The sequence below is a fragment of the Botryllus schlosseri genome, chromosome 10 (genome assembly GCF_051294905.1).
Source record: "Botryllus schlosseri isolate E-star chromosome 10, Bs_hap1, whole genome shotgun sequence".
Classification (NCBI taxonomy): domain Eukaryota; kingdom Metazoa; phylum Chordata; class Ascidiacea; order Stolidobranchia; family Styelidae; genus Botryllus; species Botryllus schlosseri.
This window is the reverse complement of record NC_137245.1, coordinates 15,617,988-15,640,578: the sequence shown is the minus strand read 5'-3', so window position 1 is coordinate 15,640,578 and position 22,591 is coordinate 15,617,988. Positions and strand designations below refer to the sequence as shown.

Genomic DNA, 22,591 nt, shown 5'->3' with positions numbered 1-22,591 from the left:
TTTATGCCAAGAAAACGATGCTCACTTTACAGGAATCCCATGAAGTTGTCAATATTGTTTGGGTATCTGTGCAGGGCTGTGGAGTCGGTAAATTTTACCACCGACTCCGGCTCCGACTCCGACTCCACACATTTTCAATATATCGACTCCGACTCCGACTCCTGAGTCTTTAAACGTACCGACTCCGACTCCTGGGTCTTTAAACGTACCGACTCCGACTCCGACTCCCGACTCCGACTCCAGTATTATTACCAATTTACTTCGAAAATTATATGCCATATTGTCGGTTGAATGATTATCATACAGCCATTAAACATGGTCAAACATATGATTACTGGTGGCATGCTAAATTGTTTCATTGTGGCACAGCTCGAATTATCCACTATGCAATTAACATGAAAGAAAGATTTGCTAAATACACTTCCTTTTTCAAGTTTTTATAACATGGACTCTCTAATATCCTGAAATGTAAGAATCATCCAAAAATGGCAGATATCCAATCCTGTATAGTAAATGTAGATAAAAAAATCCAAGTGTAGCTCTTGGGTATGAGTCAGCAACTAATAAAGAGATTGAACTTACTAATTTTGTCATTGCACACTATCCTGATTACAAGTACACACACTCTTACTACTAATTAGCATTGGTCATAAATGGAATTTAGTTAAGTAGTCAAGACCATACCCTATGTCTAGTCTACATGTACTTAATCAAGTATTCAAGGATTGGGACTTGCAGTCTTTCTTAATGATTTGTTCGACCCAAACAGCTAAGATACACTACAAATATTTTTAATTTTGTCAAGTGGGAAGCATCGTTTGGTCATATTTACATCATTTTTACAATTTTACAAAACCAGCCGATGCATTTGCTCCGTCACAATATCATGGTATAATTCCAAAAATTGCATCAATTTTGACTGCATCGCGAAAACTCATCTTGCGATTTTCTTCCCCTCTGTAACTGAGTTGTAATTTGCAAGTAGGCCTAATGTCTAATTTTATCTAAATCATGGGTGGGCAACTTTTTCGGCGAAAGGGACATCTGAGATTTATGAACCTTTGCGCGGGCAACTGGAATGTTGATAACCTTTTTTTGTCGTCGATAGGAGCCAACCGAATTAGGTTATATTGCAAACAGGACTTATATTAATACGCTCTAAATTGATTACAATATGTCATGCAACAGTGCAGTGCGCAACCAGGCCATGGTCGCGCGAAGCGCAAAATTTTTTTGCAAGATAACGACTGAATTAGGCTATATCAATAAATATGTCGCTAACATACATTGGGGGTCGCATCTGTATACTACTGGGCTCATTTGGCAAGGACAGGATTATTCGACATTTAGACATAGCGAAATAGACGGTATCAGTGAACATGTCTATATCATTTTGTGCAAATGTTTTGTCGACGATCTCGCTGCGAGTGCACAAGCGAAGCCGCATGCTGGACGACACGTTATCTCCTAATTGAGAATAGTTGGACTCAATTCTGTGAATATTATGTATTTATTATTTTCAGAAGGGGGCTCAAATACTGAATGCAAGAAATCTAGTGACAATGAATCATGCGAAGTACCGGAAAAAATTTCAAGTCAAATAAATCATCTATGAAATATTCTACTTTATGGTCGTATACGAAGATCTGGGATAAATGATGCTGGCCCCTTTATACGGCAATGCGTCAGAACTGTTGTTTTAGTCATCATCAACTTTCGCGGTCATGCCAATCAAATTTTGGTTGGCCTTGCAATTGTACCTGATGTCATAAATAATTTCGAGAATTACCTCGCAGGCCACACCTAACCTTCTCCTGTGCCAAATTTGGCCTGCGTGCCACGGGCTGGCCGCACCTGATCTGTAAGGTTAATAATAACAATGATTGGTGGTACATGAAAATTATATTGAAAATTTTTTGAAAGCAAATGTTTTCATGATAGAGAAGTTGGAGTCGGAGTCGGAGTCGAAGTCATAGTCATTCTCACAAACTCCGACTCCGACTCCAGTCAGTATTTTCCCACCGACTCCGACTCCAGCTATTATAAATTTCACGACTCCGACTCCGACTCCATCAAGCGAAAATTACCCCGACTCCGACTCCGACCGACTCCGACTCCACAGCCCTGTCTGTGTCAGATTGGCTCAGGGCTGTATACTGATATGAAACGTACTCAATACACACTGTAAATTGAAATTTATTTGCCGTTTCAAATTTTGATCAGATCCACTTTGCGAATAATGAAATATATTTGCTTTCACTAAGAGAGAAGAAGAGCCACATTTTCTAGAATATGCAAAATTAGTGCACAGCCGTCATATCTTTGGACAATCGCGTACCGGTAAGCTTGTTCCGACTTTGACACGCAGCCGTTGGACTCTTACCCATAATTAAGGTAAAAACCCCACTGCAGGAAGATTTTCAGCCATTAATGAGCTAACATTTGATCAGTTTGTCAAAACAAGTCGTGTTTAGCCTAGGCTGCGTAATATTGTTAGATAAATCCTGGTTGGATTCCAGCTTCTTGGAAGTGGCCTGGATTTTAATGACACCAAAACCCGTAGTTCGCACATATCTATTCCTCCGTGCAATGGCCTGTTCAATGTTTTACTTTGACAGCCAGATTCTGGCACCTTTTCGCCATTTCCAGTGAAAGTGTACTGTTTGATAGATGTAGCGTGTGTTTTTATACGCCTTTCGTGCATTTGACGTGATTACTCCGTAGCCCTAGTGTAATTCATTACCCGTATATCGTTTGATCTTTTTAGCTTTTCATCCAAACACTGTGTTTGCTAATCAAGATCCGGAGGAGGTAGACACGTAGAACAGTAAGCATTGCATGTTGCGTCTTCCTACCTATGTTTGACTTCTATTACTTGCACACTTTGACGTAGTGTTTTTTTGCAAATCTTTTCACACTATTGTACAAATTTACAGCTGTAGATCTTTTTCATCAAATCAGGCCGTATTATTTCATCATTTCATTGGTGAGGCATATTTTCTATGGGATTAATCATCTTCCATAAATCCCCTTCGTACGTTGCAATATTCTGAGGTGGCCAGTGACAAAGTTAAATTGCGTGATCACTCAACCTATTCAAGTGGCTCTGTCTTGGAACTAACCCTGCAGCTATTCTCAAGTCCGCAACATTTGCTTGGAAGTTTTACAGGCCCATAAGGTCAAAAAGAGAGAGAGAACCACTGCTCTACAAGATGGATACTTTTCGATCATTATTAGCGCACCAATCAAAGTAATAAGTAGGGCAAGTTTTTGTGGCAGTCAAATCTGTGGAAAGTTGCACTTATTTTTCACAAAAGTTGCAGTACAAAGTTGCATTTATGGACTAGTTCCTTGAAATTATTAGGGTGTGACATACTCTGTGTCAAAACTCAATATTAGCGACTTCAATAAAATCAGTAGCCTGCGAAAAATAGACCCGTGAAAATACAATTTTCGGCGGTCTATCCTGAATGTATGTCAAATCAGAAATAACCTCAAATTTAAACGACAGTGAAATAATAAAGTGATCTATTTAGATATAGTGCCAAAGATTCACAGTAAAAAGTTTGTTGCATGAAAAATCGAATTGCAAAAATGTGCTTGAAAAATCGAAAATAGTTGCAAAAAGTTGCATGAAAAAATCAGGAAAAGTTGCAAAAATGTCCAATATAAGATTCCTCCAAACAGCTTCAAACATCATACTACATAACTCCTGAGTATTTTAGAAGCTGCCGGAATTTGAAAAAAAAGTTGCAAAATCTTGCCCTAGTAATAGTAACCAACTCAAAAGACGGTAAATTTAAAGGCTTCCAGTAATTTTCAAGTAATCTGTCTCACTGTCTGGTATGTTTGTGGCCGCAGCAGTGTAATTTTAGTCTGGCACCTGTAAGAATCCCTAAGAATTGTAATCTCCCCGAGCGGTTGCCTCACAAGCTCACACGTTAATTAAGATGGGTTAGCGAGACTGTTGCTAGAAATATTTGTTAAATGCCACGGATAGGCTTGAATTGATCAGCTTGATCGAACACACCACTTTCAGAAATGCTGTTTCTTAGCAACAAATACCATAATAATAACACGTCTTTACGACTGACTGCACGCATGCATTCCAACATAGTAGAATAAAGATAGCGGGTGGCTATCCCTCATTTTTAGTTTTGTGTTGCCAACGCGATGCTGCGTTCTTGAATATCTGGTGTTGCTTAATTGTAGTTGGAATAGCTTTTTAGTGCATGCATTTGGGATATTGATAGCTGTACTATGGATGGATGTCAATATTCTGGTGTCTACAGCATTGGGAATCCGTTTCGTTGCGAAGTAAGCTAGATTTGTGTGTGCCAACTGTAGAGAATATGGGCTTCGGTTTTGAGTTGTAATTCCAGCCATCTTTTTTTTTTTCGTGCTAGGAATTACGAAGCGAAGACAGCGACCTCAGGAATAAAATGGAGTTGGCGATGTCCGAGATGGGCGGCATGGCGGACAGTTTGACGAGGGCTATGCAAGAACGGGACCGGTTGAAGCGTGAAGTGAGTTTGCTATTTGATTGTATAATCTGACGATTAGTTTTTTGCAATGGCTGATAACAGGCCTATTGTCGCTGATATCAGCTAGTATTCTTTGTTGATAAATATTGGTTATGAGGAATGTTACTTGGCCCTTACGCAGTGCAGACTTGTGGTTAACAATATTTTGTCAATTATTGAAGTAAATGAAGGCTTCTAGCCAACTTGTCTGTTATAATCTGTTCCATTCTGTCTGATAGCCTGTCATGGCCTGGGCCCATTCATTTTATAATCAACTACAACAGAATTTTATCCCGTGGCTGAATTATATGTGTCAAGTAAGCATCTCAAAGGGCGGAATGAACCAAACTCAATCTGGGATTAGTTGCAATTATACTGTGTGCTTTGATCTCGGATTAGAGTTAATCAGGGTTCTTGGACTCCGTACCCCCCACGAGTTTCAACAGTATGCATTTGTCTTCAGGTCACCGAACTCAACAAGACTCTGTCTCAAGTGAGAGGCCTTCCTACTCAGAATGTTAACGACATGGCGGCAAAGACTCAAATTATGGCGTTGGAGGTAACGGTCTGAAATTGCGTATTGGCAATTTTGCTTTGGACATAGATCTTCGATCGATGTTTGCGCTTTGAAATGTGGGCAGGTCTGTGGTAACCGATCAATTTTAATACTTTTCATCAGGGTTGTAATGATTTGAGTCAAGGTTTTCTGATGACTCGACTTGACACGAGGCATTTTCATAAAATACGGAAATGACTCGACTCAAGTCAATCTGTTTATTGACTCGACTTGGACTCGAGACTCAGACGGCCAAGGCCGACATTACAAGTGATTTCGAATAATGGTAAAGTAGCCAAACTATCGGGAATTCGTCTATTGGTACTGGTACTTGAAACTGCGACCAGATATTGCTAAAAGTGATGAAAATTAGTATATTATAAATGCGAACCATTCGATATCACCAAACAGCGCTATAAAAGGTGGGCTTAATAAGACTTTAACTGGAAACTGATCAATCAACACAATGACTTGGACTCGGACTCGACTCTCTGCTCGCTGGACTCGGACTTGACTCGGTGGTGAATTGAAAATGACTCGACGTGACTCGAGTCAAAACTATAAAAGTGAGATTGACTTGTGACTTGGTTACAACCCTGCTTTTCACTGTATCCAAGATTAAATTTCAAGCCTTGAACCTTCTTCGATGTCCAGCAAATAGCAAGATTTGAGATAGAATCGCTACGACACCAAGGAAAATTTCTGAAACTGTAACTAGTATGATTCGTGGCGTCACTTTCACGTTGGGGGGTCACTATTTCTATTTTGTCAACATCGAGCCCTTGAAATACTGTGGCGGTCCTGCCCATGTGCACTAGTGCTGATCAAAAACGCGTTTATTGCTCTAATTCTAATCTAATTTGGAAAGTCTGGTCGCGACGACACATCGATTGTATTTATTAGCTATATTGCCGCTCAAATAACGGCGCCATCATTATTCTCAGAACTCTGTCAATTACTACGCTGGACAAATCGAACGACTCACGACGGAGCTGGACAAGTCCAAGACGCAAGGCAGAATCAGGGAGGCAGAGTTGCTGGCAGAACTAAAAGGTACAACATCAGCCCCCGGGCATCCACATACTGGTTGGGTCCTGGACATTGCTACTACATTGCTACTCAACAATAAGTGGAAGTAATGCTGTAAATTTCTACCAAGTTGAACTAGAAGTAGCAATTTTCGAGACAGTGACGTATTAGATGTATAGTTAGATGTGTAATATGGTAGGCGTTTGTTTTTATGACTGAACGAATGTGTGGGGCTGCGAGAAGACTTGCAGATAAGTGCAAGTGTTCTCCAGGTTAGTAAAAGTTAAAAACCACCGAGTTAATCAGAGAAATGTCTAACTTTGTAATTTCAAGATGCACCTTTGCGACAACGCAAAATGATTGGTGACACTACAAATAGAGTTATTATTCTCTTACCGTGACACGTGGCTATTTTAAGCTCAGTTCTTTTGATAATTATACTCATGTAGAAGTGGAAGTAACCTGAAAACCTATCCACACGAGTAGGCAGAAGCTACTTGAGTATCCCGTGATAGTAGGCTTATTTGTTATGTACCGCCTCTGATTATGGGCTTGACTCTTCACTCAGTCAAGCGAGCGATGGTAGAAATTTGAATTATTCTTAACAGAGTACAAAGAAATGAACGGTGCCAAAGGTGCTGCGGAAAACGGTAACTATGGTTGTCTAGACACGTGATTTTGCTTTGATAAACATTAAGAATCCTGCCGATTGATTATTATATTGTAAACAACGACAAGACACTAGGCACGGGCTACCGTATTGTGATGGCAAAATCCCGGAAAACTTGCTGATGCTATTAGGTTAGGAGTGTTTTTTCACTCGAATATAAGCACTGATTTGCGAAAGATGCTGAGTACGCGTGAAGTAGAAGTAGCATATGAAACCTTGAGTGTGTTTATGAGGAAATCATTTGCGAAAGATTAACTTCAAAGTATATCGAATCAGACGTGAAACTGGTCTTGAAAACGAAGCCACTCCAGCTTGAGCACAAACGCTTGAGAACTTCTGCAGAGTAAGCCTATGAGCACTGGAGAATCGCAAATGCATGATCTGGCTGGTGCCAGGCCTGGCATGGCAGGGGAACAAAAAAGATCTTACGTAACTGATATCGACCATATGAGCCACTGAAGGACCATAAATGCTTTTGAATTTACACCATGTTGATCCGATGCGGGACCTAGCTTCATATCGAATGCCTGCCAACCCAGTTGCAACAAAACGTAGTTACTCCGGTTATATCGCTAATCCGTTTTATAGCAATGACAACACTCCTGGAGAAACGATAATCCCATTCACACGATTACAGATTGTTTAGTTTACATATGATGGTAGGATGTAATAGATGAACTACCGTCAAATTTAAAGCAGCCAGTTATTGACGGGATTTGCAAATGTTAACGACCTTTAACGTTACATGAAAAAGCGGTGACTTGTACAGAAACCTAGGACAGGATGTAAGTTTGAGAATGCCACACTGTCAAGCATAAATCCGGGTCATGTCCTTGCATGACCAGTGACCACCCTAAGCTAGGCCAAATCTGTTTGATTAAAAAGTTTACTGCTCACCACAAATCTTATAATGTGCACACAGCATCGTGTTTATGGAAGGCTAATCGTGAACGAGGGATTTTTGTGAATTAGTATTAGACTAGCGATCATGTCGAGGTGTTGACCGACCGGTCTTGAGTGATATTAATGTTTGCTCAAGCAAACATTGGAGCACAAGAGAACTCTTGAGAGTACTTGACACGAATAAACTTCTACCTTTCAGTGTCGGTTAGGCCAGGATTGCTAGCACAGTAGAGAGCGGTGCGCTGCAAAATTATGACCTAGCCTCAGGGTATTTCGTGTTTGGGACTTTTCTTTTTGACAGCTCCACCCCAGGCAATCGTGATGTCGGAAAGGTACCTGTCGCCCGAAACTCAGCAGCAGCTGCAAGCCAAATCCAAGATGCTTATCACCGAAATGGAGTGAGAATTTTTGCATATATATTCAGTTGCAATGCGTTGGGCTGTGTCACCCAGTTCTTACCCCAATTTTACCCCAAAATAATGTCTATTCAAGGTTTGAGAAGCAATTAGTTTTGCCTTCAATACTGTTGAGTAGAGATGGTAGTAGTCTAAAAACAAGACTACTTGATTTAGTGGTGATAGTGGGAAAACCTACATGAGTGTTCCGAAAAGTAGAAATGCTTTGTCACGTACTAAGCGGCCCCTGGCTACTGATGAGAGTCTGCACAAATGCTGTACAAGCTCCCCGATGCGCCAGGCAGATGTTTTGTTATTAACAAAATCGCGATCCATGTTTTCAGGGCTGCGTTGCAAACCGACCGCAAGCTAGCCGAGGAAAGGGAAAAGAATCAGCAGGAAGAAATAACGGAGCTGAAAAACAGAATTCAGGAATTGGAAGCCACGGGGCTGTACGGCCGAGATGATTCAAAGGTAGTGATTGCTCCACTGTTTTTTTGATTCATAAAGTCTGCTGAGACTTTCCAGTGTCCAATATTATGATTAAAGCTAGGCTAAATCTTACTGATTCAATTCTTCGCGAGTAATAAGCTTCGTGTCAAGTAAGGTATTCGAGTGGAAATGGAGTATTGAAACTACATTTTTTGTTGATAAAATATTACTTTTAGTGTCAGGATGTATACCGGTATTTTCATTTCTCGAAAAATTTGTCTCAAATCAATACGATTCATGCTCAACTTGCGTTTAAGTACTCAAATTGTCGCGCTCATCCCTAATTATGAGATGAGATTTTGCTCTGCGATCGTGAAATTACAACTTACAGTGTGCACGATGGCCAGTTTTAGTGTCAACACTAACAGACACTAACAGACATAATGATGTAATATGTGTAGGGAAAAGGCAAACACAAGTGTTTGGAAGGATGACAGTATGTTAATGGTCTGTATGTATAAGCCACCGACCTCTTTATGGGGTTGTAGTATATGCGGAAAAATGGCGGATCCCTTTGATCAAATCAGTTGTGTTTGGCTGAACGTTTGAGAAAATAAGTTGCGACGTCGCTTGCAGCACTGCCCTTCTATTGCAGTGTGATATTTTTTTCTTTTTCAGACATTGAAAATCACAAACGCTGAGTTTCAGGAATTGAAAGCCCAACTTGCCGAAATGGACAGGCAGTGTAAGGTCAGTAGTCGGGATGCACTTTTTCCATAATTATATTGACACTCAATGTGAAAAACTCACCCTTGTTCCTAACTATAACTCAGCGTAGGTTTTACGTGTGTGCTATCTTCTTTTATGGTCTGACTCCAGAAGGTTGTTTGTCTTCCTCGATTGATGGGGTTTCACATAAATGAACTGCATGGTCTTTTCATTGCGTTTTCCGAATTGCCGAAGTGTCCAAAGCAGCAGCTGCTTTGGTCTTTGTCAGGTCGCCAAAGCAGAGGAGGCGGAAGCCAAAGAAAAATTTCACAAGCTGCAAAGGGAAGTGGCTAAAACGGAAGCGCAGTATAAGCAATCGGAGAGGCAGCTCAACACCCAGTCGGAAATCAGCTACGGTTTGAAACAACGGAACGACGAGCTCGAATTAGAATTGGCCAAGGTAAGATAGCCTTGGCGGAATTGCGCCGATGTTGCGCTGCTTGTTAGGTCTTGACTATTGCAGTATCTTTGTGGAAGAGACAAGAGAGTACGGGGTTTGTGGCTGATAATTCACAATAAAACTGGCAACGCAGAGTCGAGTGAATTTAGTATTTTAAAATCCAAAGCCTGGCTCCGATTTCAGATTTGAATCCAAGTCCAAGACAAGAATTTACTTTGTATCAGGGTTGTAATGACTCGAGTCACGATATTCTGATGACTCGACTTGACTCGAGTCTTTTTCTGAAAACAGGGAAATGACTCGAATCGACTTGAGTCAATCTGTGTATTGACTCGACTTGCTCATGACTCGAATCAAGTCATATGACTCGAGACTCAGACGGAAAAGACCGACATTTCATTGTAATTTCGAAGAATAGTAAAGTAACCCGACTATTGGGATTACGTCTATTGGTACTGGTACGTGAAAATGCAACAAGAAACTGCTGAAATTGAGGAAATCAGTGTATTATAAATGAGAACCATTCGATATCACCAAACAGAATCATTATAAGTGGGTTTAACAAGACTTTAACTGGAAACTGAGTAGTCAACAGTCAACACATTGACTTGGACTCGGACTCGAGTCATAATACCATGACTCGGACTCGACCCTCTACTCATTGACTTGGACTTGGACTTGACTCGGTGGTGTATTGAAAATGACTTGACTTGACTCGAATCAAAACTATAAAAGTGAGAATGACTTGTGACTCGGAGCCTTGTGACTTGGTTACAACCCTGTTTTATGTCATCTTCAACTCCAAGCTCGTATCTGGTGACTGAATTAATTTTCAAAAGCAAACAAGTGAGCAAGATTCTGAACAGCCTGAATGAGCACGGATGAGGATTTGATATAAACGGATTAGAGGATTTTGACCAAATTATAATGAGATTTTTATTCTTTATTTGGACACGTATACGGAATAGCTATATATAAAATTTTAATACTCATCTCTGCTGCTTACATGAAGCTGTCCGTTGATAGAAACAGTTTGTTATTACGATGTTCGACGCTCTACCTCTTCAATGCTCAACTCAAACTTTGGGAATCTATGTTCAGATTGTGGGCGAACTGCGCTCGTCGAACGACAAGCAAAATAATTTGGTGTCGGATCGCAGACGGTTCGAGAACGAGATGAATCAAAACCAGGAGGAAATGAAGGAACTCCGCGAATACGTGAGTAGTTTTCGCCGAGATTTCCACGGAATCTTACGGCATCACGTCGTAGTTTCGTGAAGATCTAGTTATCAGAATTTGAAATTTATTAAGGGAAAACGCTCACCAACGTGCCTCCCTCAACTACCGTATTTGAATTTGAGCTATTACAATTTACTCCTTTCAGATATCCGAAATGAAGCGTAAACATGACAAAGAAGTCCGAGACTTGAAATCGTCCAGGGATGACAGTTCAAAGTTGAAAAGTTACGTCGCGTCAGAGTCGAAACGCGTGTCTGAGCTGCAGGTGCAGCTAACGAACGCGCATACGCGGTTGGAAGTGGAGAAAGGCAAAAGGTAGGTCATAATTGCTGAGCGCGGTTATTGCCTGAATATATTTTCAATGAATTGCAATTCAGACTACTTCTACCTCTGCTTGACAGTTCTTCAACAAAACAATTACTTTTTGTGCTAGAAAGTAATCTCGGGATGAGTGTGCATCAGTTTTAGGAGTGAGATAGTAGCGACTATGGACCGAAACAGTCCCCCGTATCAATGTAACTGGATGTTGTTTTGAAAAATCGTACCTGCTTATGTTGTCATTAGTCATTTCGTGTCAAGCACTCCCATTATACCCCAGCATAACTGACTTGGAAGCAAAGTATTTTTACACACCTTTCGGTTCCCGCTTGGTCTCGCTTTTGAGATAGAAATGAATGCTGTGAACATTTCTAGTTTACGCTTTCATTTGGGTGCCTTGGAGTCAACTTTTATCAAAATACGCCAACCAAGTCGGTGCCTACAGAAAGAGATTGTGTACCATCTAAATATGGTACGTTGAGCTTAAGCGCTTTCTTCGCCGGAATATTTGAAATCTCATGCCGGTAATGTCATTTTTTGTGGCGCAATTGTTGATGTACAATGTTCTTTCCAATTCTCTGCTAGTTGCTGACGATTACCCCTGACGAGTGTCAGCCGAAAATACGCGGGTTCATTTCAATATGAATACACTATTCAATTGTTTATTTCAAGTTTTGTCGAGTGGAAGGAAGTTTAGGGACACGTTTGTGTCGTGATGGCGAAATTTCACTAACCGCTACACTGCACAACTCCCTGCTCCAATTGGAGTGCTTTTTCTCCAGATTTACGGCCGAGGAAGAACTTGAGACGGCCAAACTTGATTTCGAATGCGCCATAAAGAAGAAAGAAGAGCTATCGCGAGAGCTGGATGACTTGTATATGAAAAACGAAAGTTTAGAACATCAGTTGGAGATGATGTCTGGACAATACGAAGACCGACAGACCCAGGTATGGCTTTTGCCTTGAAACACGTCTCTTATCCACTGTGATTGGAAATCGAACTACAATGTGTTTTTTCAAGCGTGATGTCACAACGACATTAAGTGTTTGCATCCAGATGTCCCGTTTAGTATATCTTTTCGATACTTAGAAACTCGTGGAGGACATGTCGAGGCAGCAGTTGGAAGACGTCACCAACGTAATGCGTGTCAAACTGATGGGCTCACTCGACAGAAGCCATAACTACTGTGAAAAATATAACAGCCTCAAGCAGAAGCACAAAGCCAAGTTGCGAAAAATTCGGTCAGTGAAACGGCTTGTTAAATATGCAGCGGCCGCGGGCCTACATTCTTTATGTATCCGAAATAACTTTTGACTAATTATACTGATTTGACAAGCGTCCAATGAAGATTCTTGCTTCTCATAAATATTTGCGGAGGTGGTAAGTAACAAAGTACTTCAAATTTCTTGGAGTGCTCAGTAGATTTTGCATATTTACTCTACCTACTCGACTGAATATGTTTTTAAACTGCTACTTACCAGGCTTTTAGGTAAAACTGCAGTTTCGCGTCGTTTTTATGAGTGAAATTGTCATGACAACCGGGCCACTTGCGATTGATGCTACTTACTTTGTAGAGTATTTAAGTAGCTGGCACCGGCGGGTTTTGCTTCACCTAATCACTTTTCAAAACTGTAAAACACGACGTCAACGGGATGCGAAACGAACAAGTAATATATCGTTGGATTCAGAATTTCAACGCCTAACCAACTATGTCACTAATCGAGACGAGAGCAGGTCAACTAACGGTGTATATAGTCAAGAAGACAAGAAAATGTTGTAGAAATGTTGTAAACATTTATAAAGTTAACCGCTGCCTGCCGGTTACAGTAGAGAGTAGTTTTGAGATATGCTTTCACTGGTAACCTTTTTGAATGAAATTGTCGAAATAAATCTGTGTATGATAACGGTAACTGAATAGTAGGTGAATAAAAATCGAAACTGGCATTTTAACGATGTCGAACGCTGTGTGATTGCAGCGAACTGATGCTTATCGAAAGGCAGACGACCGCGGACGAAGTCGAAAAGTTAGAGCTTCGTGTCATGCTGGCCGAGTCGGCCCTGGAACGAGAACTGGCTTGGAAGCAAAACGCGCTCGAAGAAGTGAGGAAGACCGAGGAGGAGCACAGGAAGGCCGTCGACAGGGAGGACGAAGCCAGGATGACCGCGGAGAAAAGGTTTGCGGTCACGCCTCTATCTGTAGTCTACTACAGACTGTCACGGTGTTTTTGCGATTAGAGCCAGGCCGTTCTATGGCAAGTTGATATCATTTGTCACCGTGGCTTACATACACTGCTTACCCAAGTGGTTATCTTTATTGACTACAACAGCCTTACTTACAAGCCTTACAAGGCTATTGTTGCACCTTTCTTGTGCAGCGACATATGCACAACATTATCTAGTGCAGTGGTTCTCAACCGGGGGTCCCTGAAGCATTTTAGGGGGTCCGCGAATCCTCTAAATTTGTAAAATGATTGACAACCTAATTTATTCATTTTTTAATTAGGAAAAGTATGAGTCAGTTTAGCTTCGTAATTGCTAATACTTTAGGATTCACAGCATTAAAATAGTCGTCTGAGATGAAATATCTGACGGTGCAAACTCATTTTAATTGTCAAATTGCCAATAGCCTGCTGATGCAAACATATTGCTGTTTAGAGATGTTTTGTTTGAGATTGTGAAAAAAAAGAAATGTTGGAGATATTAAAATCAAACAGGGTGACTTTGAAATGTTTGCAAAACATTTTGGATTCGGACTTGTCAGTCTCAGCAAATTAGTAAACAATCGTGTGAAACAGAAATTCTTGAATTTTTTCCTAATCTGTCCCAATAAAGGAATTGAAACCTCGCCACGAACTCCATTTTCTCCTGTCTTTGTGGCTGGTTATCACTAGCCTGCAATTAATATTTGCACAAGACAGATGACGGTTTGCACGATAATTGAGGTAATTTTGAACGAAAACTTGAGGGCGTCCGTGACAGTCCAAAAGGGGTCCGCGAAGACAAAAAGGTCCAGAACCCCACTGCTCTAGTGGTATGCATATGCAGAGATCGTGTGTATCTATAATACGAGTCGGTGCACATGCCACGAAAACATCAAGGACAAAAATATAAAACGTCTCATTCCTTCCAATCCTATACCACACATTATGTAGGGACAGAATTCAAAGTGTCAGAAAGCTTTAAAAACTCTGGAGTAGAAGTGGAAATAGTCTAAAAGCTTACAGACTCCTGCAAGCAGTGCAAGTAGACGAAGGCTGTTAGCCTTGAACCGGACACGCGTGAACGACATTGTCATGACAACACGACGTTGTCGTCCATATTTCGTCACTTACCTAATACGTAGATGCCGCTCTCACTGATATATCTCAATACAATGAATAACCTTGGCAGATCCACACTGTTTGAAGTTGACCCAATAGCAATATTATAAATCCTTGAGGATACCCGCAACGTTCCTATGCCCCACAGAAGTATATTTGCAAGATGCTGCAAACTCATTCGAAATTTATAAAGTCAAGTTTCACAGCAGGCAAACACGTAAGTGCAAGCCTCAAATAACAAAATAATGCATCAATATCGTGTAAATGAATTGAAAAATTGACATATTTTCAGGATTTCTTTCCAATTGAAGCTCAGACTTTGAATGAATCCCTCTGCTCCTCACCACAACTTTCCCATACCGATCCTACATTTTCTCCCTGAAATATTCAGCATTTCTTGTTTTCAAAAGCTTATTGTTGCTCTCATCTAAATTGGCTTGAAGGTACAGTGAATCTATCTGAACACTGATATCACGAGGAACTCTATCAGCTGAGGCTCATGCTCGGGGGCTGTTCAAGATGCTTCATCTATTTAATTGTGGGAAGAGCATGTGTAGAGTACCAGCAATGTTAATTTCGAGAACTAGCAGCGGCACAGAACCTGTCGGTTTTGCTTGACGATCGCAATACCCTCTATGTCGCCGTTTCTGTATCTATAAATTTCAAAAAGCAGTCGACATGAAATTTGTGTAATAAAATTATATTGAACAAAATCCACATAAGCGCCATCTCACTCGTTCACTTAACCAAACTTGATGCTAGGGCATTGAGACAGTGGTAGTTGCCATTCTGGCATACCGAGATTCTGTACGACAAGAAGTCGAAAGGGTACAGAAAAGAATTTGAGTGCCGATCCGAATGCATTTGAGTGTGGCTATACTTTTTGACCTGAGTTAAGTGACGAAATGGTTACTCTGAATCGCTACTCAGCAGAGAAATTGGTCTCTGCCCTAAACCTACTCGAGTACTATTAAATAGTCGAAGGACCGTACTTTTTCGCTGACCGTGACCATCTGTGGATGGATTGCACGTTTCGTTGGAATCATTTTGCTGTACAATCTCTTTTGATAAGTATTTGAACATAGAACATTGAGAAAATGTGGTGCTTTTTATGGTAAATTTCCGAATTTATTTTCAGTATTTTGGAACTGCACGAGGCCTTGAATAAGTATCAGAACTTGAGCGATGAAAACAAGATGCTGAATGTGAGTAATCAGTGTTGTTCGTTAGTAAATATTAGCCTGTCACATTATGAGAATTGAAGATGGTTGGGTACTCCCTGTCGTCTGTGAAAATTCCTTAATTGGAATTACAAAGCTATTGTAGACGAGAGCTTTTATGTGACGCTTTCGGTTGACTGTTTCCATGCAGACAAAATTCATTTTGAGTAGAAAATTGGCACAGCGGTACTCGTAAGCCGATATTATGGTAATTTTGCACCCCATTTTTTGTGCCGCAGTCTCAATTGGAGCATTTGGAGTTCCAGAAGATGGAAATCGAACGGCTTGTTAGCAGAGAAAGCCAGAAATCGGTGAGATATTAATTTGCCACACTCGCGGTGAATTCTGCACTTGGTTCAAATCCGTTTCGGGCAGCCGGCGAATAGGGTTATTTGAGACCTACTCGAGTCACGATTTTTTTGTGACTCGACTTGACTCGAGTCATTGCGCATGACTCGAACCAACTCGTATGACCCGAGGCTTTCGATAACTTCGAAGAATAGTAAAGTCACCACATTATTGGTATTTCGTCTATCAGTCTCGATTTTTGGAAATTGGGTTCAGAAACTCTTTGGACTGGGGATAATTACGATATTATGAATGCGAGCCATTCTATATCACTAGAGCAGAGTTGAAAAAAGTAGGTTGAATCGGCTTGAACTTAGAGCTGAACAGTGAACACTATGCCTTGGACTTGACCCTCTACTCACTGACTTGGACTCGGACTTGACTCGGTGGCGAATTGAAAAATGGGATTGACTTGTGACTCGGAACCTTTTGGCTCGGTTACAGCCCTGCTTGTGGCCGCAAAAATACGCATCTAAACTTTTAATGTCACTATTTATGTTATGATGTCATTACAGGCGTCTTCTCGAATACTTGGCTCAAAGCTAAGCAGTAGATTCGTAATTGAATCACCCAGTTACTCGATTTTATCAACCCCTAGCGGTAAATTAGTATGTCACACGATGCTGTTCAGGCCGTCGTAAAATGATCGGAGGCCTTTCGAAATATGTGAATGCGAACTGTCGTAGCTCTAATGTGACGTCAAAATCGAGTGACCGGATACTCAGTGGTTCCCCGGGATACAAAACAAGTTTTATTTCGGTGGGAGACTGAGGGCCAAGTTCCGTCAATCTATGCGTTTGGATCATCGTCACGTTACTATAAGGCAATTGGTGAATGCAGCATGTTGAGTTCCGCACTTGGGAGCTGATAATCCTTACCCAAACCTACCCATACCCTAACATCTACTGCTAACCCTAACCCTAAGAAAGTGGTTCCCAAACTTTCTGTTGACGCGGCCCAATTTCTGTGGCCCACCTCCAAATTTGGTAAGAGCCAATTACCGAAAAGAGGATCAGCATCTTCGTCCAGACCGAACACTGTCCTGGTGGGACTGACAAATACATTGTAATGGGGCGTAGCCAGTCAGCTAAACCTAATACTTTGGTTAGCTCTGCTTCTATTTCATGAATAAGCCCCGCAGTTCCCTGCGGTACTATCTTAAGGACCTGAAGATGAAAGTAATGTTGGATTTATCTGTGATGAAGAAATCGTACTGGCAATACAAATGTCCTGTCGATTCAAGGGCTTGGTTCTACCAGCCATACAGCTCAATCATTGCTTCAACACCTGATACGAACTGTCGGTCGTTAAAAAGTGGCTGGGCAGGAATGCAGAAAGAACGATTAACAGTAGCAGTTGTTGGCTGGCATCATTGAGGTTTTGCTTGTATATCTGGTGAAACACACACCTGCTGCTTCATTGACAATGTTTTATACATCGCACTGGTTCATCCTACGGTTTTTTATAAAAGACCCATTGACCACGCGAACTCGTTTCAGATTCAGATTTGAGATCTAGGTTTGAGTTTCTTTAATCGTATATTGGAAGCTCTCTCTTTTTTTGTGACGCTGGTTGGTGTTGATCAACGCACCATATCAGCCTAATTATTTATAACTTCCAGTATGTTGACGACGTACCATCTACTACAGCATAACGTAGGCAAAACGGTGTAAAATGGAGAAGGAGAGGTTCGCAGATAGTTCAGCCTCTGCGACACAACGACAATTCGGCCTGCAAAAACTTTTGCACTTTGCAAACAGTTTGTTTGATCCAGCGCAACATTTTTGACAGAATGTTGACTTCACATCGCCCTAGTGATAAGAAACAAGTCGCCAACTGAATCAGCTACCATTTTGGGTTTATATATTAGTAAATCTCATTATAAAGGGGTCACTGCCTCATCAACCACGAATGTGTGGTGAACGCAGAACCACTCGATAAAAATAGGCTAAGAAGCCAAAGGCATGCGATGGGTCATTACCCCGGCGCTGTATCACCAGGAAATGCTCGGCTCTTGCTGATTGCTGCACAAGTGTACATCCTGGTATTAATCATGACATGTCGTCGTTCACGTGTGCTAATAGCACAACATTACCCGTCATATTAGTAAGGAAGTGTGGTGATTCACACTAGGAATTCTTTGAAATGCATACGTAACCGGTATCGTTTAGCGTTTAACTGAAAGGAATCTTCGAATCATATGTCATCCTAACACACTACGTGACATGTCGCCCCTCACACAGTTCATCCAGTCACAACTCTGCCGTAGAGGCAGGAAAGTCCATACTGACGATCACGAAAAGCACGCTTGGCCGACACTCTTCTGCGATCAATCAAACGATATTTTGTTAGAACATATAATTATAATAAGTTATATTGAGGTCGAATGCAGGGTTATAGGAACTACGGCTAGCGAACCGAATGTGGACAGCAAAGGAAATTGGTGCGGTCCTCCGCCCGCGAAATTGGTTTCGAAGTTAACTAAGTCTGTAACCTTCGATCTACAAGCTCAAATAACACTGGTCAACACATATTTTTAGGATTCCATACAGTGGGCACCATTCTTAATATGAAATTGTAATCCTTAGTCCGTATTCGAATCTGAGATCCATCAAAGATTCCAGATTTAAGCTTCTCGTTTGATATGGACACTAGGTATACGCGTATACCCAACTTTGTTGGCTTTACGGAAAATGATCCATTTACAAGTGTAAAGAGATGAGATGGATATGAGTATTTTTGTTCAGCTTTCCAGGGACTAACTTGATAGCTTTATACTCCTCTTTCATCTCGGTAGAATGACCAATTGGTACAGGATAGAATATGTTTCCATTGTCCAAAAGTACGATTTTTAGGCTTGACAAACTGCTTTTTTAACAAACAAAGTTCTCGCATCAGGTCATGTTAATATTGATGGAATAACTGAGAATGACATGAATCATAATGAATATTCTATTTGTGCGCAGAGTAAAAGTAGAAAGATCTAAGATTTACGTCATACCGAGTGAAATATTCTAGGGTAAATACAGTGATTTTAAGCTTTTTAGGGGTATAAATATCTTCTTATCTAGAGCCAATCTGGCAATACCAATGTGATATTCGTAGTCAGCAACCTTGAAAACCCCAGAAACGGCTCCTAGATGTTCTGCCAAAAATTCTTTTTCATTTTGTTGGCCAAGAGAAGGCCAAAATAACACATACATACATGCAGTCACAAAAATACGCTTATACTGACTTTGTGCTTGAATAGTGTGACAAATCCGCTATTCGCCACAAGGTATTCACGATCGTTATGTGTAGTCGAAGTAGTACGAAACCAAATTTTATTGCCAAGTCTCGCCATCGCCGTTATCAATTTCTAACGAGCTGGTGAGCTTTGCAACTATAGTAGAAACGTGGAAAGCCAATGCTATTTCGCGACGCCATTTATGTGACTCGCTTGTCAAAAAGGTCCCACATCCTTGATTTAAAGTATAAGCTCATATTTTGGATCGGCAATCCATCAACGAGATTCCGTATTTTCAGCCAGCTCATGATAAATACATTATGCTAGTACAATTGTAAAATTGTACTTCATAGTCCGTTCATATATGCGCATTGCACATCATTCGCGTCGTCCTCCGTATTTGGCGATGTTTTAGCCGCGTCGATCGCGTATGTGGTGGCGATTTCGCCATTCGTGTCTTTCGTGAACATGCGTGAGTTGTGGCATGGAATCAGTCGACCTTTTCAGTTTGCTGAAGTCAGTATCACTGACATCACATTAATGCAGCAATTGATCTGCGGACCCAGGTATTTCTTTGTCGGATGTGACCATTCTTGGTTGTACCATACCGCAGAGGCGATGTCGCTCGTTATACATATAGCTGTGAAAATTAACAGGCGCTTCATCAGCGCCAAATACTTCGCACCCGCCACACTATTCGTCCGATGATGTGTCTTCAACAGGAAAACAATCAGAGACAGAAGAGGGATTTGGAAACAGAAAGGCGCAAATATCATCGTCGCTAGGCTCAGATCGCCATGACATTTATCCATACAAACTCCAAAATAATGGAACACGCTAATACATATGGACATGCAAACACCAAGAATTACTATAAAGACAACAAGATATTTGCTGACAACTCTTGAAAATGTATTTGTCAAGTGCGTGAGTGCGGGGTTTCTGTAGATCCATCGCTGACGGAGCCACAACGTGCAATAAGTCAATATGTACGAAATGCCGTAAGCGTTAATCATCACGTAAGTCACGTAGTCGGAAGGTTGCTGCCAATTACCCTCAAGCTGCAATATTGCTAATAAATTTTGTCGTCGATGTAGCCACGATCAAAACGCTCTCGGCCAGTTCTCTAGAATCTTTCGATGCAGATGATCCTTGGCGCCAGTTTTGCCAGCAATACAAGCATTGCGTTACGAACACGTACGTCGTAATTGTGCATATTGTCAGGTGAATAACTATTTGGCTAGTGGAAGCAGTACTGGTTCCGTTAGACGCCATGCTCTGAAATAAACCATTCTATATTCCCTATTCTGGTACCGATTTTAGTGGTTTGTGTATGATCAGAAGATCAATCCGCCTATACTGTGCACCTCCTCTGTGAATACAATACAAATATCGTCGATATAGAATCAAAGTAGCTGGAGTCCATTTTTTCAAAGTTTGGGATCCATCAAGTTTTTGTAAAATTTTCATTTTTGGACATATTTTGGCCAGGGTTATGTTTGTCACATTATTTCAAAGTTATCCATTGGGTATATTGCTGCACGCCCTCCGCGACATTGTCTTTTATATGTAACGTAAACACTAACCTGACCTTAACCCCTAACCCGAATGCATTAATACATACATACATACCAAGTGCCAAGTGTCGTACTCAACAAGTGCATAATTCATCAAGTCCCGTCATAATCCACGCTCATATTCAGTGAAATATTCATTTCCGAATCTGTTAATACAAAAGTTTAGCATCGTTTTCACAGTAGTAATAGTTATAACATGTCGAATCCCGAATTTATCAAGTGCCGAATTCACCGGCAACCCCTTTAAGCGTTCACCATGTGCGTTTAACGATTTGATACCTTGCGCAGGAGTTGAACACCCTTCTGAACGAATTGAATCTTAGCGGGAGTCTACCAAAGTCTGTGAAAGAACCGAGCGCCGCAACTCTAGAGGGAAGCGGTGAGAACCATTATCTTTCTTGTGGAGGCCGTTTCGTTCAGTGACGGGTTGTAAATGATGCGCCGTTTGTACCTTCTGCCACTGCCGAGTAGAAGCGCTCAACTCGCACTCTCTTGACCAAACTTTCTCGATTTGGAAAGAGATGGTCAAAGTATACTCACCGTTGCTGTCTAAGTAGAAGCAATGGCATAAATTTCTGCTCAAGTATACAAGTGGAAGTACCTGCAAAACGTTGACAACGACTTTGAGTGGGAGTACTCAAGTTAGTATTTAGTGAGGAGTGACAACATAAATTTCTGCCAAATTACAACTAGTAGTACTAATTTACAAGTCATTTCAAGACTACTCCGAGTGAAAATAGAAAATCTAGCTTTGAAAAGTGCTAGAGTAAGTAGTTTTAAATTGTAGATCTGGCCGGACGCTTTTAGCTGTTACTCGAAGTCGGATTATTTCGCAGTGACACCTCAAATAGGTAAAATATTGGAAAATGTATTCCGATATCGTGATGCGGGGCTGGTTGACTTCGACGAACCGCACAGACTTACCAGGTTATGGATAGAAATGTGGTTCAGCCTTCACAATAATAATGATCGGTGTAGAATTTAAGTCCTTCCGTATTAGTGACAGCATCTGTCACTCGACGCCATTGTTTCTGTTGTGGGGTACTTTCACTCCGTGTATAGCACTTTTAAACAATCCATTTCCAGCTTGTCGGTAGACAATTGTCGCGTGACTTGAGGTCACATGTCGAATTTGTCCGACGCGACTTGCGCGTCATGTTTAAAAACCAACAAGGTCTGTCGTGCAACGCTTTGTTTATGCTCTCAGGATTCGACGGTGCCCAGACCGCAGAATACATGACCGGAAGCTTGCCTGCTGGAGTCAAGATTATTTGAATACTAACTGTCTTGTATGAGATACCCGACGACAAGAGAACCGGGAATTGACAAGAGGAACTTTGCCTGATCGTATTTAGTCTTTATGTCATGTCGATTTTTTTAGAGCTTTTAGTTATTATCTATTTAAATTCTTGAATTTACATTATTGACATATCTGGATACCTTTTGTACCACTGTAGACAAAACTGTGAATTTGCACGCATTTAGGGATGCGTTCCCGCGAATCTGAAGTGTGTCAGGTTATTAGACACTTCGAATGCCGTAAACCCCTCAGATGCCATGATTACACCAATCCGATGCTGGAATTTTTTATATTGCCAAAATTTATTCAAACTGCTACGACTTCGCTCGATTCATTTTGAGAGATGCGTTTCACATTACCAAATCA

At 41.1% G+C, this 22,591-nt stretch overlaps 2 protein-coding genes and 1 long non-coding RNA gene across 5 annotated transcripts in view; 2 read left to right on the top strand and 1 right to left on the bottom strand.

Moving 5' to 3' along the window:
• Window positions 1-71, bottom strand: part of LOC145448061 (uncharacterized) — a 158-nt gene extending 87 nt beyond the window's left edge. Inside the window, exon 1 of the long non-coding RNA XR_013917786.1 lies at window positions 26-71. This is a non-coding gene — a long non-coding RNA (uncharacterized LOC145448061). The remainder of the gene's footprint in view (window positions 1-25) is intronic.
• LOC145448050 (protein unc-93 homolog A-like) overlaps window positions 1-22,591 on the top strand; it is a 245,794-nt gene that overhangs the window by 76,404 nt on the left and 146,799 nt on the right. The window lies entirely within an intron of this gene.
• The window catches only part of LOC145448045 (uncharacterized), a 27,333-nt gene extending 4,742 nt beyond the window's left edge, over window positions 1-22,591 (top strand). For 2 of the 3 annotated variants that reach the window (XM_080326363.1, XM_080326362.1), the window contains exons 6-22: window positions 4,407-4,526; window positions 4,987-5,082; window positions 6,024-6,132; window positions 6,717-6,758; window positions 7,983-8,079; window positions 8,421-8,550; window positions 9,187-9,258; window positions 9,506-9,676; window positions 10,778-10,894; window positions 11,061-11,230; window positions 12,016-12,181; window positions 12,324-12,475; window positions 13,211-13,408; window positions 15,693-15,759; window positions 16,014-16,085; window positions 21,214-21,304; window positions 22,133-22,591. In XM_080326363.1, coding sequence (XP_080182489.1) covers window positions 4,407-4,526; window positions 4,987-5,082; window positions 6,024-6,132; window positions 6,717-6,758; window positions 7,983-8,079; window positions 8,421-8,550; window positions 9,187-9,258; window positions 9,506-9,676; window positions 10,778-10,894; window positions 11,061-11,230; window positions 12,016-12,181; window positions 12,324-12,475; window positions 13,211-13,408; window positions 15,693-15,759; window positions 16,014-16,085; window positions 21,214-21,304; window positions 22,133-22,200 — 1,938 coding nt within the window. In that variant the 3' untranslated portion in view covers window positions 22,201-22,591. Of the gene's footprint in view, window positions 1-2,853; window positions 4,318-4,406; window positions 4,527-4,986; window positions 5,083-6,023; window positions 6,133-6,716; window positions 6,759-7,982; window positions 8,080-8,420; window positions 8,551-9,186; window positions 9,259-9,505; window positions 9,677-10,777; window positions 10,895-11,060; window positions 11,231-12,015; window positions 12,182-12,323; window positions 12,476-13,210; window positions 13,409-15,692; window positions 15,760-16,013; window positions 16,086-21,213; window positions 21,305-22,132 lie in introns of those variants that run through there. The other variant, XM_080326364.1, reaches the window with a different exon arrangement.